Source organism: Trachurus trachurus (assembly GCF_905171665.1).
Source record: "Trachurus trachurus genome assembly, chromosome: 1".
NCBI lineage: Eukaryota > Metazoa > Chordata > Actinopteri > Carangiformes > Carangidae > Trachurus > Trachurus trachurus.
Window position 1 is genome coordinate 32,529,039 of NC_139891.1, and position 18,277 is coordinate 32,547,315.

At 40.1% G+C, this 18,277-nt stretch overlaps 1 protein-coding gene across 1 annotated transcript; it reads right to left on the reverse strand.

Moving 5' to 3' along the window:
* Positions 1 to 10,338: 10,338 nt before the first annotated feature.
* wdr83os (WD repeat domain 83 opposite strand) lies at positions 10,339 to 18,209 on the reverse strand. The gene is made up of 4 exons (XM_083971353.1): positions 18,004 to 18,209; positions 15,097 to 15,202; positions 12,614 to 12,711; positions 10,339 to 10,777 (listed from the first exon to the last, which is right to left on the reverse strand). The coding sequence occupies exons 1-4, from the start codon at positions 18,051 to 18,053 to the stop codon at positions 10,711 to 10,713; spliced, it is 321 nt and encodes a 106-aa protein (XP_083827479.1). The 5' UTR covers positions 18,054 to 18,209; the 3' UTR covers positions 10,339 to 10,710.
* Positions 18,210 to 18,277: the final 68 nt, after the last annotated feature.

Genomic DNA, 18,277 nt, shown 5'->3' on the forward strand with positions numbered 1-18,277 from the left:
GAAAGAGCGTTAATTTAATTTGATCTATGGAACAAGGAGCCAAATGGGAGTGCAAAGGTCTCAGTCTCTGTGGACCACGGTAAATAAACTACTCCCTGCTCTCCTTCCTCTGTGGGTCCTGTATCAACAGTGATTTAGCGAAGGCAAACAGAGTTATTATTACATTGAGACGAAAACGCTCCAGGGCCCGTGGAGCTCGATCAGCGCTCTGTGCTTCAGTTCAGTCTTATCTGTCCGTCAGTCAGTCAGTCAGTCAGTCAGTCAGTCAGACGTCATGTCATTTGATGTGCTGTGTGTGCTTTTGACCACATTTGGAGGCCTGCTGGTGTAATAAAGTAATTAAAGGAAGATTGTAGAACCAGCAGATCTTTTAATGGCTTGGAAATACCCAAATTAATTTTAATTAAGCACCTCTGAAAGGCTCCTAATTAGCCCCCTCGTATTCCCACACGCTATAAATTCGGATGAAACTGGCCACAAATCAATTTTTATTTTTTTCCCCCCTCCTTACTAATTACAACTGCTGGCTCATTAGAGACGATAAAAGTAATGGTCAAGATTTTGGTACTGTAAGGCTATCTCCGATTGCATCTGACATAATCTGTGGAGATGTTTGTAGTTTTTAGCAGTGGATCTTCATCTTCATTTCTGGATGTTTTATTTACCAGGACTTCTTCTTCGCTATGTGATGGTCATGAATAAAATAAACATAGGAGATAAAATCACTACTTTTAGATGGTGATGATTGTGTTTGTCTCTTTTTTTTTTTTTTACAAAGAAAAGAAGCAAAGAGGAAGAAAAAGCTTCTCAAAATCTTACAGGGTCAAAACCTGCCAGTTAGATGATCAATGATTTACCTAATCTTTATGACGTATGTCGTATGTCTTATGTTTTATGTTCTTATGTTTCTATGTAATTGTGGTGTATGAAATGTGAGAATGTATGCAAATGAATGTAAGTTGCACTTCTTGAGGTCGCTTTGTACGAAATGGTGAAAACAATTTTCCTTGAAAAGGACAAATAAACTCATCTATCTATCTATCTATCTATCTATCTATCTATCTATCTATCTATCTATGACACCATCATAGGACAAATCTTAATGTCTCATCTAATCTGGGGTAATAACAGCCATTTTTTCCTTCTATGAGCCTGTGCATATTCTCATTTGTCCAGGTCATATAGTATCTCAAAGGAGGTTAAATCGAAAGCAACTGGACTTATTTGTCTTTTGTCTGGGAAGACGTTTCACCTCTCATCCAAGAGGCTTCATCAGTTCATGTAGGCTACTGTACACATCTGACCAGGCTGGGACTCATGGTCCTATCTCTACATATTCTTCCCAGTTTGTGTAATAAATCACATAGACACCATTTTAAAAAGAGGTCAAACACATTGCACTTGGAGTTAAATCTGTGTTTGTCATGCAGCAGCTGCGCCCCTCGCCCTGCCCTGTCCTGTCCTGTCCTGTCCTGTCCTTACCTGCCTGTCAGGTGCTCTGCTGTCCGGAGGGTGCTGCTGCTGCTGCTGCTGCTGCTGCTGCTGCTGCTGCTGCTGAGGCTGCTGCGGGCTCCGGGGACTCCAGACTCGCCCACGGGGTGTCCGCTGACCCCGACCCGCTCACCTGTCGGGAAGAGGAGGAGGAGAACCGGTCAGCGGCGGCGGCGGCGGTAGTGGCTGCAGGAGGACCGGGAGGACCGGGAGGACTGGGAGCAGCAGGGCGGAGGAGCTGGAGACACAGAAACGTATCCGCCACCGGAGGGAAGGAAAACTCCATGTTTCACATCCAGAACATCCCGACACAGAAAGTGACGAACCGCCCGGTCAGTGAAACGTCATCGGCGTGATGTGATGGGATGTGATGTCACAGCTGCTCGGGAGTCAATGACCGGCAGAGGAGAGGAGAGGAGAGGAGCGGTGAACCGAGAGGAAGCGAGGGGAGCGGGACACGGTCAGGGCATGGTGTCGGTCCGGTCCGGGGTTTGTTGTTCTGGTCTGGAGGAGAGGAGGACGACGAGTCGCTGTGTGTGTGAGCTCACTGCTGCTCAGACACTACTCTCTCTCTCTCTCTCTCTCTCTCTCTCTCTCTCTCGCTCTCTCTCTCTCTCTCTCTCTCTCTCTCTCTGTCGCTCTCTTACTCACTCAGATTTATGAACCTGAACCATCTGAGCACATAGCCTACACCCTGTCATCGTGTTTGTTCATCATGTCTTGATCATTATTTTTTTTTATTTCATTATCAATGTAGGCTAACTCCATGTAGGCCTATTGTCTCGATTAATCAATTTATTGTTTGACTTGAATATCTAAATATATAATTTCCTATACAAAGTGATGCCATTAAAGCAGAAGTAAGCAGAATATTTGTGTTAATATAAGTCTTAAATAGTTATATCTTCCGACAGCAATCACTTATATAGAGTGTTTGGTCTGAAACACGGGTCTGTCAGTCACTCTGCTCTGCTGTAAGCCGAGGAGAAAACTTTCCTTGTATCCTACAACCTTTATCCAATGAGGAGAGAGAACGGCATAAAGGGGCGGTCCTCTCTGTGTGTGCAGCCAAGGGATGCGCGTGAATGTGGTGATGTAGGGACGAGGGCGGGGACTGCTAACTCCATCGGCTGACAAGAAGTTAGACAAAACGACCGGATCGCTTACTTCTGCTTTAAATATTCTGTCTTTGAAATGGTCCAAAATCATTAATTCAGACATTATCTTCATCTATCTATCTATCTATCTATCTATCTATCTATCTATCTATCTATCTATCTATCTATCTAGCTGAGTTTTCCTCAATTAGGCTAATAAACTAAAGCTGCTCTCAAATTAGCTTGAAAATGATTTATTTTATTTTTTTTCAACTTTTTGTTTTGGACAATCCTTGGATCCAATGTTTATTTATTTTATTTTTTTAATTCAAAGCACCTTTAGACTGGAACAATCTGCCAAACTCCCTTCGCTCCATATCTTCTTTACATATCCATATCTCCAAAAACAGAGCTACTTAATCATCTAAAAACACAGTGTTCATGCTTTTAGTGTGTGTGATCTTTGCCTGGTCTTGGTGTTGCCGGATATGCAATGTATGCTTTACCTGTTCCTGTATGATTTGCTTTTGTTTTGTATTTGCCTTGCCTTGTGTTTTTGTCTCTTATCGCTTCTCTTTTGTTTTTGTCTTATCTCTGTTTTGCTTCTATCTGTATCACTGCTGCTTGTTGAGATGCTAAGGATCCCCCTTGAAAACCTCAAGGGGCTTTTCCTTTTATAAATAAAGTTGGTAATAATTTATTTACAGCCAAAACATGTTGTAAAGAGGTTAATGTCATCTACTTATCCTTGATAGGCCTGTTTCACCACAGCGTTTTGGCATGTAGCACTGTGCACTTACACTAAGCCAGGTGTCATACTGCACTGAAGCTTTAGTGATGCTACACTTAGCCTATATAATATATACATAATATCACAGCAGGAAAATTACACATAGAGACAAGTAAAGGAATAAAGAAAATATTAAATGATAATAAAAATAAATGCAATGATAACCAAGCACTAGAATCGATCAAATATGTGTTGTTTATTTACAGGTTTTGGTAGGTGTGTGTCTCTAACAGGACGATATATAGAAATATTGAGATCTAGGCTAAAGCAGAAGAACCAATGTCACTTTGTCTCTTCACACCAAGTTGTGATGCAACTAGAAAACTGTGATAATGTATTTCTGCATCTCTTTGCTCTTTGTGTATTATAATATTAGTGTGTGTAAGGCTGGATTAAACCTCCTCCAGGAAATGTAGGTATGCAAGTCAATGGCCTGTCCTTAAAAGTGTCCCATGGAAGTATATATATATATATATATATATATTAATGTCTGTCTCTCTGTGTGTGTGTGTGTGTATGTGTGTCACTGGTTTTCACATCCAATAATAACACCTTACCCCTGAAAAATTAAAGGCTGTAGCCACACATCTCTCATGCACACACTTAAGGGATTCAGATTTTGCAGAGGTTCGCTACGGTTTAACCTCATTTAAGGACAAAGAAAGCAGCCGGGCTGTTTCTACTGCAGAGACTCTGCTGCTGCTGCTGCTGCCTGCTGCCGGCTCCAGTAAACATGCACACAAACACACACACAAGTACACACACTCACACAACTACACACACACTCACAACTGACACAGGCTGCAGGATTGGAGTGGAGTGGAGGGGGGGGGGGGTTACAGTGTGTAGATTGAATCGAACGCACTAAACACTTCACTTTTTAAGGGCTTTAGCCTGAAGGTTAAAGGGATGTGCTGCTGGTGTCTGAGATGTCACTGGTCCCAGTCCCTGGTGGTGTCTCTCTGTTCCCTCCGTCGCTCCCAGCGGGACGCCAGCCAGTGTCCCACTCGCTGTTCAAATGAGGCCTGATGGTGAGCCGCTGAGCAGCTGCCTCTTTTTTAACAATGCTGTCAGTCAACAGACTGGATCAGCAGCAGCAGCAGCAGCAGCAGCAGCTCTGCTTCCCCCCCAAAAAATAAGCTGTTTATCTTGCCCGGTTCAAAATGTTGTGAAATGAGCTGTTTGTTAAGTTTTTTTTGCTATCGTGTAGTAGAGCCAACATCAGCATTAACAGCTGTTTACTTATCATATCAGTCTGCAGGGGGAAAAATATGTGAGTTTCATCCCTTTGCTCAGCTTCCACTTTTGTCTCCAGAGATGGAAAAGTAACATTAATGATAACTCCCGTCTCCATCACGTCTTATTTTAATGGAGTAAATGTGGTAAACTGCATATTAAATGCTCAGCAGCAGAGGAAACTTACAGTCCCATTAAGCCACATGTGTGCATGTGTGTGTGTGTGACATAAGACACAAAACTGTTTATTAATCCCACACAAGGGAAATTTGGCAGTAGCATTTTATAGCATACAAGGTAAGAAAGATTTAGAAAACGATGTAAGACAAACATATACTGTAGTTATGTACCAAAAAGTTTCAGGAATATATAGTTATATATATACACACACACAGTTATTTAGGCAAGGCAAGGCATCTTTATTTATATAGCGCATTTCATACCAAGGCAACTTAATGTGCTTTACATAAAGACAAAACATTTTTTTAAAAGAACAGCATAAAACAGCATAACATTTACAAGAATAGAATAGAGTTATATACACAGTGTTGACAGTTGAATGTTTTCTTGCATCTCATTCTTCTTATCGATGCTTTTCAGCTTCTTGGTTTTGACCTTTGACCTTTATAAAGTCATAGATGTCGGCGACGTGTTTCATTTTTAACATCCATGTGCGAAAACCTCATTATAGATCTAGATGCTGTTTCATTGTAAAAGAGTCGTGTGATCCGAAGAAATAAAAGTACATCCATGTTTACAACAAATGAGAAACTTTGAGAGTTGTACATATTGCAGCTTGAACTTTATTGGCCTTATTGATTATGTGGATGTTTTTTTTAATGTCTTAAAGAGGTTTTAATTGTCTTGAATGTTTTTATACCCCAGGGTGTGCTACTTAAATCTTGTTATATTGTTGTGTGACTCACAGTACATTGACAATAAAAGCTGCTACTGTTATCACAGTGCAGTTACAGCATTATTAGACGAAGAGTTTTCACAGGAAGTGCAGAAATACAAATGAAATGTGTTCAGTTACAGTCTCTTCATCTTTATCTCATGTCCTTCTCATTATTTTGCAATGCACGCTGCTATTATTCTTAGAATAAACTTGTTAGTCCTGTTCTTTAAAAGCCAAACAAAGTGCTATCTGGCTAATAAATATGTCCTCGTGCTCAAAACACACACATGCGATTATGTTTCTATGGTGACTTGCAGCAGGGCCGGAGAAAGGTGAGGACAGTTCTAGGGGCCCACAGCCCTGAAGCTCGAATGAGAACAACAATGAATAGTTGTGAAAGTAATTAAGTTATATGACTGACATTATTATTAATTATAATCAGGATTTGTAATGTAATTTAACAGTATGGTGGACTTAATGGCTGAACACAACCAGTTGGACAGCTCAGTGGGTAATATCAGTGAATCCCACTTGGGATCAGAGTTGTTACTGTTTGATCAACAAGATCTGTAGAAAAGAGCTTGTTTTCTTATAATGAACAGATATTTAAAAAATGTGTATGTGTAATCACAATGAATTGTGTTTTGTGTCATGATTAGTAAGTGTTATGAGGCAGTGTGATATAAGATAACACACATTGAGCTGGATATAGGTGTTTGGGTAATGCCATTGACTCTGTACTGGGAGGCTGGGGTTCAAATCCCACTGATGGCTGGTGCAGTGTGATGTGATAGAAGAAGAAGACCGTGTGGCGTTGGGCTCAGCTCCACACACGTAGGCCATTTTTTCACATGATGAATAAAGTGTGCACAGAACAAAAAGTGGACTTTCACCTGAAAATTTGCATAAATTATTTGTATCAGTTTCACAGGACGACAACCACAGAATATTAATGTAATTTCAAGCACAAGACTACGGTAAAACAAATGTGTATTTCTGTGGTGGCTGTCAAAATATGGAATTCCTTAACAGTCAAAGAAAAAAGCTTTACACATATTTTCCAGTTTAAGAGCATGTATAAGCAAAAAAATTGGGAAATGATATAAAACATATAATAAAAAAGAGTAGTTTTGGATTTTTGATGGCATTTCATCTGATGAAAGCAATTTTTTCGTTTGTTTGTTTTAAGAAAGGAGCAGGTATTATAAACTCTCTTCATCCTGCTCCTTTCCAATCCCAGGACTGGAATTAACAAATAAAATGAAATGAATTAAATAATAATAAGATCGTCCCGTATTGAAAATTAAAATGCACTGAATTAATACAGGACGCTAATGCGACACTACATTTTCACATGTCTGTTATGACATTAGAAACAAGAAAACCAAAAGTTTCATGAGACATAGTGGACAAGTATTAAATGAGAATGACAGGGAAGTTGTTTGTTACTGTCACGCATCGTCATCATTGCCTTAGTTGAAATAAATAAAAAATGATAAGGCCCACCTCAGGATATAATTTTTTTTTTTCAGGGGGCCCCAGAATCACTAGCAACGGCCCTGGTGATTTGTGCGGCTGCCTCCCAGAGGAGACATCTATTTCTTCCAGTGAGAGTCTGGGGATTTAACTAACACCTGGTAATGAAGCAGAAGAAAACAAAATGTGCTCAGTCAGTGTCGGACGTAGACGACAGAAATAAACACAACACTACAGGCTTTTAGTGTGAAGGCAGAAGAGTTTTTATTTTGTTCTGAAGGGACAAACACAAAGTGGTTTCTCAGATGAGTTCAATTCAGAGCAGATGAGGTCTGGAGCAGTGAGAGGTCATGAGAGGTCAAGGAAAGCTGCATTTTAAAGGGATAGTTCACCCAAAATTGAAATTTCACTCATTATCTACTCACCCTCATGTCGACTAAGGGCTGGGAGAAGAAGAAGTTTCAGAGTCCTCCGCTCCTTCTCTGAGTTACGGGGGGGTCCGCGCAGCAGTATTTGTCCATATAATGGTTTTGAATGGTGCTCACTTTTCTTCGTCCAAAAAGACACACCAAAAAACATCCAAATACCTCCATACTGCTCGTCTGTAATGTCCCTCTTGTATTGAAGCCCTGACATGAGAAACTGTTCCGAAAAAAATTAAATACGTCTATATTTTAAGCTTGTTTGTAGCGGAAGCTCCCAGTGTCTCAGTTCACTGCTCTTCCTGTGTCAGTGCAAACCGGCGGAACAATTTCTCATGTCGGGGCTTCAATACAAGAGGGACATTACAGACGAGCACTATGGAGGTATTTGGATGTTTTTTGGTGTGTCTTTTTGTTACGAAGAAAAGTGGTGTCCATTTGCAACCGTTATATGGACATGCACTGCTACGCCGAGACCCCCTGTAACTCAGAGAAGCCACGGAGGACTCTGAAACTTCTCCCAGCCCTTAGTCAACATGAGGGTAGATAATAAGTGACATTTGAATTTTGTGTGAACTATCCCTTTAATTGAGCCTTTTAATGTAAAAATGATGTATAAAAAGAGCATGAATGGGATCAGAAAGTTACTCCAGTGGACTTTCATCTGGGAACTGATCCATCCATCTGAAGTTGTGTTTCCTGCCGGTTCATTAGAGACTCGTTCATCTGTGATGTCGTTGTGCCCTCTAGTGTCAGAAACACAGGGAGTTCTGTTTCTCCACTCGTACTCCCACTGTTCTTCTCACTGGGCAGATCTGGATCCAGCAGAGCAGAATATGGAGATCAGGTTTAATTAAAAATCGCCGTCGCCCACTGAACTTTTCCGATCCACATCCAGCAAAGTGTGACAGTTTTTAATAATATCCAAATTACACGCAGGTCACCGATCAATGCTGGAGATACAGTCACTGCTGACTCTGACTAATTCAATATCCTCTACTCCTGTGATAGCGATCGACAACAAACGCACCAGCATGAGGGTTAGTGTTGGTGTTGGAAAAACCACAACAATGGGACAAAGGAAGAGAGGGGAGAAGAAAAAAAGAAAAGAAAAAGAAAAAGGAAAGTACAGACAGAGTCATTTGGCAGAATCAGGAGAAAATCCAGAGGAGGTTTGTTGAAGATGTGGCAGAGAGCCAAACAGCAGAGCCAGGCCGGAGAGACGTGAGTTATAACGGCATTAAATCAGTCTCACATCCAGCTGACTCCCCAGCTTCTTGTCTGTCAGCAGCACACACACAAACACGCACACACACACATCAAACACACACACACGCACACACACACAAACACAAGCAATTAATGGTGCGAGCATCTGCATGTGTTGTAAAGGAGAAAGAGCAGTGGCCTTACAGGATGAGAGAGAGGAGAGGATTACAAGCAAGCGCCCCCAGCGTATCGACGCCTGTGATTACAAGTGTGTATGTGTGTGTGTGTGTGTGTGTGTGTGTGTGTGTGTAACAGCTCCTGTACAGTGAGGACGAGGGGGAAACCTCTCATCAGATCAGGTTTTCCTGTTCTCCCTCTGTTCCTGTGTGGCTTCTCTTCTCTCCAGGTTTTCCTGAGGTCAACTGGAGACTTTAACCTTCCTCTTGTGTTCGGGTCACCACCACTGACCCGTTTTTTTTTAGGTTTTTAATGCATAAAGGTACCACATAAATGTGTCTACTGCATCTATAGGCTTTTTGACTTTATCAGGAACCTATATTTAAACCATATAAAACAAAAGAAAAAAGCTTTTCTCAAAATTCTACAATGCTAAACCCGGTTATAACATTGATGAGAACAATAATTAGAGTTAAAACTGAAATAATGCGTGCAAAACCAACCTTTTCATGGATAAGGAAGCCTAATGATGTGTAACCAATAGATGAAAAACAAATTGGATGAAATAAATGTTTCTAGTTGTGTATTTTACAGCTGATTTAAAACACAGGTCAAAACTGACCCTAACAAAAAGAGGTGGTAGCAGAAAGCTGACACAGGACAAAGGTTAAATGGCCCGTTGTTCAGTGGAGACATGTCCATGACCCCACCCTGACCCTGTGTCAGCTGGGATTGGCTCAGCACCAGCTCCAGCTCCAGCACTACATCCCATGGACGGACGGATAGATGGATGGTACTTTCTGTTGTTGGGAGTTCTGTGGTGCACTGTAAACAGACTGTGTTTGATATGTGGAGTTGTAGTGAACCAAAGTATCAAAACATAAGATTCATCATCAAAAATGGCATGTGCTTTTGTTGGAATGTAATATAAGACTATTAAATGTGTATGACTAATTTACTGTAGGTATGTAAGTTATATTAAGATGTGTGATGCAATGGTGTACTGAAATAAACAAACATTGTTTTGTAATGATTGGTTTACATTTTCTTAATTTGGACAACTCTCATATAGAGTTTATGCACACTCAGTGTTGTGTGGATGTTGCAAAGGATTTGTAATGATTTTTTGAGCATAATAGAGGCCAAAGTTACGGTTTTACTGCAGTGTAGCGCAGCTAGCAGGAGGAGAGCTAGGTCCGGGCTGCTCTTATTTTTCTCGGATCTTTCCCTATGGTAGCATTCAGAGACCTAGAGCTGTAGAGCTTTATTTAGAAAATGACCAGAATTCTCCTTTAACATCACAATTACTCCAAGGCTGTTTAATTAAGGTCAAAATGTAGCATAGCCAAGTAAAATTCCTCTTTAAAAGACATTTTTTGATACTTTGTCTTGTTTATTTGAGCTTTAAGCAAAATATAAAATTCCCAATTGTAATTTCCACTAGGCTAGAACTAGAACTTAATTTAATTTAATATTAGACCAGTAAATATTGGGTGTGACATCAATATTTTTTTCTCCCATGGACAAACGAAAGTGAGCAGCTGCTTTTAAAACTGTACAATTTTATTCAGGACGTCCTGCAACAGATCGGCCGAACAGCAAAATTTCAAAAGTTTTCATCAACAACCAAAAGATTTAGAAAAAGGTTAAAAAGAGAACGACAGGAGGAGACAGTGGAAAAAACAAAACAAAAACACATTTTAATCTCAGCATCTTGACGTTGTGTCGGTCCATCTCTGTTTTCTCTCTCTGTCAGATCATCCTCCTCCTCTCCGTCTCTGTTCTTCCTCACCGATGGCCGAGGGGAGGGGGGGGGGTCTGATCAGCTGCCTGGTCGCCCCCTCCACCCTCCACCTCCACCCCAGCATCTGCAGTTCACTCGCTCCGTCTGCTGTGGTTGGCTGGCTCAGGGGGTTACCATGGCGGCGACATCGGCTGTGGGTTCTGGAGGTAGGACATGACGACGGCCGAGATGGACAGCCTGCAGAGAGGAAGAGGGAGAGGACAGTGATTATAGATTGGAAGTGTCTTTATCTATCTACCTACCTACCTACCTACCTACCTATCTATCTATCTATCTATCTATCTATCTATCTATCTATCTATCTATCTATCTATCTATCTAGTCTCTGTCTTTTTCTTTCTTTATTTCTTTCCACCCCCCCTCTCTCTCTTTCTATTTATCCATCCCCCTATGTCTTTTTACTTCCTTCTTTCTTTCTATTCCCCCTCTCTATCTATCTATCTATCTATCTATCTATCTATCTATCTATCTATCTATCTATCTATCTATCTATCTATCCCGTCTGTCTTTTTCTTTCTTTCTTTCCACCCCCCCTCTCTCTCTTTCTATTTATCCATCCCCCTATGTCTTTTTACTTCCTTCTTTCTTTCTATTCCCCCTCTCTATCTATCTATCTATCTATCTATCTATCTATCTATCTATCTATCTATCTATCTATCTATCTATCTATCTATCTATCTATCTATCTATCTAGAATAACAGTTTTGGAAGTGTCTTAAACATGTCTCAAACTTTATTTAAATAAGTTTCCTGTTATTTGAGTTGGACATAAGTTACAGAAAGAAACCCAGTCGTGACATTTTATTGTATTTAAATAAAAAATCAGAAGAGTGGAAGTATAAAGAACTATTCACTCAGGCACAAAATTACAAGCGAGTCAAGTCCTTTGATAACAACATGGCACCTGTGTATTTTTTTTTGTTATCAGGGTGTAAATGACCTGGAATTACTTCTTGTTTGCATTTGTTACAGTCTGTGAGCAGCTTTATTTGTAGACTGACTAAATTACCTTTTTCATTTGTCGCCTATGAAGCAAAAAACACTCCTAATTATTCAGTGAAATGTTTTTGCTTACGTTTGAGCCGAGGACTGATTAGAACTGGATGTGTGAGCTGCATGAAGCCGTGATGGTGCGTTCACAGGCTCAGCTGACCTGACAAACCTCCACGACTTGCATAATATCTCTGCTATTGATAAAAAAAAAAGAAAAAAAAGAAACTGGCCTTGGACCAGAAGCAGCTTGTGCGCTCACGGCGCCGGTGCATTAAGTTCATCGACTGACATCTGCTGAGCCAAACAATTTTGTGTAACCAACGTACGAGTGCATCGAGCGCGTCTTTAATACAACCTCATCTAGACAATGGACCAGGAGGTTCCTCCTCATTGCAAATCTGTCTGCTCCACCCGTCCCCTACTGTAGCACTCCTCCATAAGCAAAATGGAAATGCAGCAGCCTTGGAGGTCACACAGTTAAAAGCTTTTGGACATTAGAGTTGGCTCATCTGGAGGTCCGACCTGCAGGCTGCAAACTGCATAATTCAGGTTTTAAATGTAAACACGAAGCTGAAGCGTGCAGCACCCAGACAGGTTTACAGCAGGTGGATGGGAGATTTACTGGTCTGAATAGTTTCCTTTCCTAGTGTAGTCACAACTGGATCATAATCCAGGGGAATCTATACAAACTCACCCATAATTTTATAGTTTTATTTTAACTTTTTTTGTATAATAATGACAATGTGCAATACTTATTTATAGGCTCCTATTCAAATTATCTATTTTTACTTGTTGTATGACTGTCGTTGATGTTTCCTTTTTTTTTTTTTTTTCGTGTTTGTGTTTCATGTCCTTTATAACACTGAAATAGACGTAGCACTGCAAATTTTGTTGCATTTTGTTGTTTTGCAATGACAATAATATCCAAATATCCAAAAAGATGGACTATATGATCACGCTGTGCAGCTCACACACACACACACACACACAAACACACACACATTATTATGGTGTACTCACATGAAGCTGCTCATCATCTGTTTGGTGTCCTCTGAGCTTCTGGAGTTTGCAAAGCTGATGAAGGAGCAGTAGACGGCGATCCAGGCGCACCACTTCAACTGAAACACACACACACACACACACGGGTTAGCTGCTAGGCTTTCTGCTGATCTGATTGGCCACATCGGATTGGCCGATATTTTGCATTTTATGCGATTTGTGAGATTGGCCGTAATGTCTTAATTTGACGATCCGATCAATGACGTCATTGTCATGTTGAAACTTTTTGCAGATGCTGCCGTTGCACAGATCACAGATGTTTTGTGTTTTATCTGTCTCATTCACTCCTAAGACATGTTGGTTTACTAGTGATGTCGTTGCTAGCTAATGATTCAAGATTCAAAAAACTTTTTCCCATCACATAGTGACAGGGCTCAAAACATAAACGCCACAAAGACATAAAACACACATTTAAACCAATGAGATGTGTTTGTTTTGCTTTTTAAACAAACAAAAAAAGCTAAATAGACACGTCTCATTTGTCCAACATTGGCAAAAAATGCTTCAGAGTACTTTTGTTGATACTCACTATACAGTACATCATACAGTAAACAAGTTATTTAAATAGACAAAGCTCCCTCAAGTGATTGGTTGCTATAACGAACTGGACAGCTAATTTTACACTTCTTTTTAGAAAGGATTTCAGTTAGTATGTTTATAATCATGGCTCTTTCATATTAAAGTTATATGTTTTCATCTTTTAAATTGTATGGAATTATAGATGTATGACAGTATGACAATGTAAGGGGGGGCTGAACTTGATAAGCTTTGCTTCCTTCAGCCCCTTCTCAAACTTGCACAGTGTGTCATTGTCATTATTATTTTTGTTTTCTACATACTGTTTGTTTTTATACTGTGCTTGTTTGAGACAAATAAAAATCAAATCAAATCAAATCAAATCGGTTATTGTTTTTTTAGACTCACTAATCGTTGATCGGCCCCAAAAATCCTGATTGTATAAAGCCTTTGAGCTGCACAGGCTTGTGAATTCAAATCACGGGACATTACATCAGACGTTCCTCTAGTTAAAAAGACATTTCTCTGGAGACAGAGAGACAAAGTGAATTAGCGATGGGGACGGATGGACACTTAAGGAGGAAGTTGGACAACAGGTTAGTTGATGAATGGGGACGAATCGATAAATATATGATTATCTTCAATTTGGTGTTTGTCCACTGGGAAGTACTCATCACCCACACACACACACACACACACACACACACACACAAGCTACTCCCAGTAATATCTACCTTAATAGTGATGTCACGATTATAGATTTTCTTGGTACAATTATTGTCTGAGAAATAATCACTATGAATGTGCAAAATCAAATATATTCAAAATATAATTACACTACTAATTATTCACACAAAATATTTGAAGTATCTATTAGCATTGGACCAATTATTAATCCTCCAGGGGAAATATTTGAAATGTTCAAGTCATTAATTGTCATCTACAACAAATGTTTAAGTTTATTTTTATTACTCATGACATGCTAACATTCAAAGGGATAGTTCAACATTTTGGCAAATCGGCCCATTGCCATAATCCCTATAGTCATAGCAGTAGATTTAATTGTCAGTGCAAGCTATTTTTAGAACGGCGGAGCAGAGCCGTGAGCTGCCCAGAGCTACGCTACGGAGGCTCATGGGATTTCTTGGTTTCCCTCATCAAACTCATCAAATACACAATCCAACAACTCCACAACGCTCTGGTGGACAAGTTGTGACCTGCACATTCACCACGCTATGAGATAATAACAGAATGTTACGAGACGGAGTTGTTTTCGATGGTGTTTGTATTTAATGAGTTTGTTCGTTGCCTAGCTCTGAGCAGCTTGCAGCTCTGCTCCGCCGTTCTAAAAATAGCTTGCACCGACAATTAAAGGTAACGAACCTACTCCTAAAACAATAGAGATTATGGCAATGGACCAATTTGCCAAAAATGTTGAAATATCCCTTTAAACTCCTACCGATTCAGTGCTACATTAGGTTAACGGACCATAATCTGTGCATAAAATTTACCTTTACTTTGGCGCACGTCTGCCGACATGGTTCCGACATAATCTTTTTTGTAAAGTGACGGTATTTAGGAATATATACGATAAATTAATTGTGGCGTTTAACACACGCGATTAATTGTGAAAACAAGTAATCGTGACATCCCTATACCTCATTATTGTCTTTTGTTGAAGTCAGTTAAACACATACTGTAGTATTGAACTCTGGGAGGTGACACTACCCTGCTGCCCCCCCCTCTTTGTTGTGACCATTGTGACCTAAGTGCTCAAAGTCAAACGCTGCCCTTCATCTAAAAGGTGAGTTTACCTTTAATCTTCTAAATGGAACAACTGGGCTGGACCACGGTAGAGGACAAGAGGTGCAGTGTGTGAGTGTGTGTGTGTGTGTGTGTGTGTGTGTGTGTGTGTTCCCGTGTGTCACCTTGAGCATCAGCCCACACATGCTGAAGATCATGCCGAGCAGGTTCATGTAGTCGGGGGTGGGGTCTTCCAGCGTGGGGTTGGTCTCTGTGCTGGGCGGCTTGTATCTGCAATGCAACACCACAGATACACATCAACCAAACACATCATGTAACAACAAACATGTCACCGTCACTGTTACACAATTCATCCTACAGTTCTATTGTTATATCCATATTACGGCCATTTGTTTCATCTAAAAACCCACAGACACTGTTAAGATCTGCCTCTACTTTGATGCTAAACCTTCCCAATAGTTTTCAACAAGAACATGCTCCCACTTCACAGGCAAAACAAGATCAAAACCAGTTCATCCCAAAAGTGTAGACCAGTCAAGTCGCTTCTTGGGAAACTGGGAGGGCAATATCGTCTTAATATAGATATTACCCTTAGATAAACAGGCCACAAAACTGAAATTTTATATGATTTGGTCATATATATGTGGCTCTTATATGTGTCTCACAACTCTTTTTTGATTGGTCCTCAACACTTTTTAATTTTGTCAAGGGCGAGGGGGCATTGAATACTGTAATTTGTATAAACTATGTATATTTCTGCATTCCCTCTGTACCCTTATGCATTTTATATTTTTATTGTTTATTGTGGAGTGACACCTTAATAAAGGCTATCTATCTATCTATCTATCTATCTATCTATCTATCTATCTATCTATCTATCTATCTATCTATAGTATCTATCTATCTATCTATCAGCGAAATTAAATATTGATGCCATGACGTTACCAGACCACTATATAATTATTGTGTCTGTCAAAACAAAGTGTTTCTTGGCTGTGGTATTTTAATACAACTCATGAAATCAGTGACTACCAGTGTTGGGAACGTTACTTTTAAAAAGTAATTAGTTATAGTTACTAATTACTTCTCCCAAAAAGTAACTGAGTTAGTAACTCCACTACTTCACTATAATAGTAACTAGTTACCAGGGAAAGTAACTATTGCGTTACTTTTTCTTTCTTTTTTTTAAAGTTTAAATATGTCGAAGAATTTGGATTTTTTTTCTCTCATTTTTAAATTGTATTTTATTGTTTTCATATATTTCACTGATCGCAATTATGGAATGCGAGTGTGTGTTTTATTGAAAGCGAGGCTGGTGTGCCTATGAAAATAGGTTACAGTGGGTTTTTTAAGTGCTGTGGCTACAAGCAAATCTCATATTGTCTCTGTACAAAGACAACAAAGACCTTTTTAAATGTGAAAACAGCGGAGACCTATTCAAGATTTGCGTTTAATTAACAGGCGAAACATCGAAATTAATTTATTCATGGCCACATTAAGTGAAATTATTAACTTTACCGATTATCCATCTGATTATCTGTCCTGCTGCGAGCGCACAACTTCTCAGGGTATCTGCGGATCCTTAAAAAGTCTTAAATTCATGTATCTAAAATTAAGGCCTTAAAAAGTATTAAATTTATTAGAAAATTCTAAGATGGTCTTAAATATATAATACACAGCATCATAAAATATGTATGCACTTAAACTTTTATATGAAATAACAGGGTATGCGCGCGGGGTCTTAAAAAGTCTAATTTTAGACAGGTCTTACATTTTCTTATGCCCACCATGGGCGAGCATTTCACTCGTATTTGCCCCTAAAAAAAAAAAACATGTGTGAACCGAAAAAATCACAAAAAGAAAGAGCACACGATTGGTCAAAAACTACAAATCCCACAATTATCTGGCCTCAACAATAACAGTAGTTAGTGTAAGTAAGGGAGAGTGGAGCTGTAGGTGAAAAGAGGAAACAACGCCACGTCTGGTCCTGTTCTATGTTGTTCGTTCACACCGTCACCGTTTATTCGTTACGTCCTTGGTGTAAAAGGCCGTGACGCAAAGACGCGATTAGGCGCGAGACGCGGTAGACGCGACTTTTTTTTTTTTGCGACGCTACACCCGATTCTTTTATGGCGACGGGACCTTCGCGTCTTCGTCCTTTTCATCGTGTTTGGTGGGAAGACCCGCAAGGGGCTTCCCACCAAACACGAGGAACACTTTTTTTTCGCTCGAGTTTATACGCGCGACCAAACGCGAGATACGCGAGAAATGCGATTTATCGCTCGTTTTGACTTTGTGTAAATTCGCGTCTTCACGAGCCCGCCCATTTTCACTACAACAACAACAACATTTCTGCTCTCATCAACCATGGTCGAGGTCACAACGCTGCTGTAGCTGCTCTGGAAGAGTTCCAGCTGATGAGCTACAGAGACTTTAGAGTCAAAGAGGAGCAGTGCGTCGCTGTGTCGGACTGTTTGGATTTAAAGAAGAAGCTGCACAGAGTCAGGTGAGCAGAAGCTCAGGACAAACACTTCGCTCCGGGACATAATGTAGCTACACCTCACATGTTCTTGTCTTTTACCTCAGGGAGATTAAAGTAGTGTCTGTTTCCACTTTCCCTCCGATCTCGGCAGCTTCCCTCTGCTAGTCTGCTAGTAGTAACGGCGTTGTAACGGTGGAAATAGTAATTAGTTAGATTACTCGTTACTGAAAAAGATAACGCCGTTTATTTTAACGCTGTCATTCCCATCACTGGTGACTACACATACCAGAGAGGAAGTCATGTGTAAAACTAACTTAACTGTCATTAAAGAGACAAGGGCAACACAGGTGGTAAAACCCTCATTCATTTGCAAACACAGGGAAAGAACGAGTAAATAGGTCCATAATTGACTAAATGTTAATAAAACACTACATGTGGCAGCGTGGCAGCATGTCAGAGATGTGTAAGGTTAAATCGTAAAGCTGAATCAGCTCAGATAATCCCCCCAGGCTGAACTCATGATTAGCAGCGTTTAGCTAATTGCTAACTCCATAGTAACGGTCTATTTTTCTGTTTTTAACACACTCACCTTAAAATCTTGTTCTGTCTCCGCGGGTCTGCCATGTTGTTGGAGGACATATTACGCTACAAAGTCCTCCGGTTGTGGATTATAATTATTATTATTTTATTATGAGAGGGTTTTAAACACCGGCGACAGACTTGACACACAGCTGACGGGCCTCTGCCTAGATGTGGGGGGTAAACTACATCCGGTGAATTTCAAAATAAAATCCGACACAGTCACACGCAAGCAAAAATGGAACGGGGAGATGCGCTTTAAGCTCTTATTTTGACAGGACTGT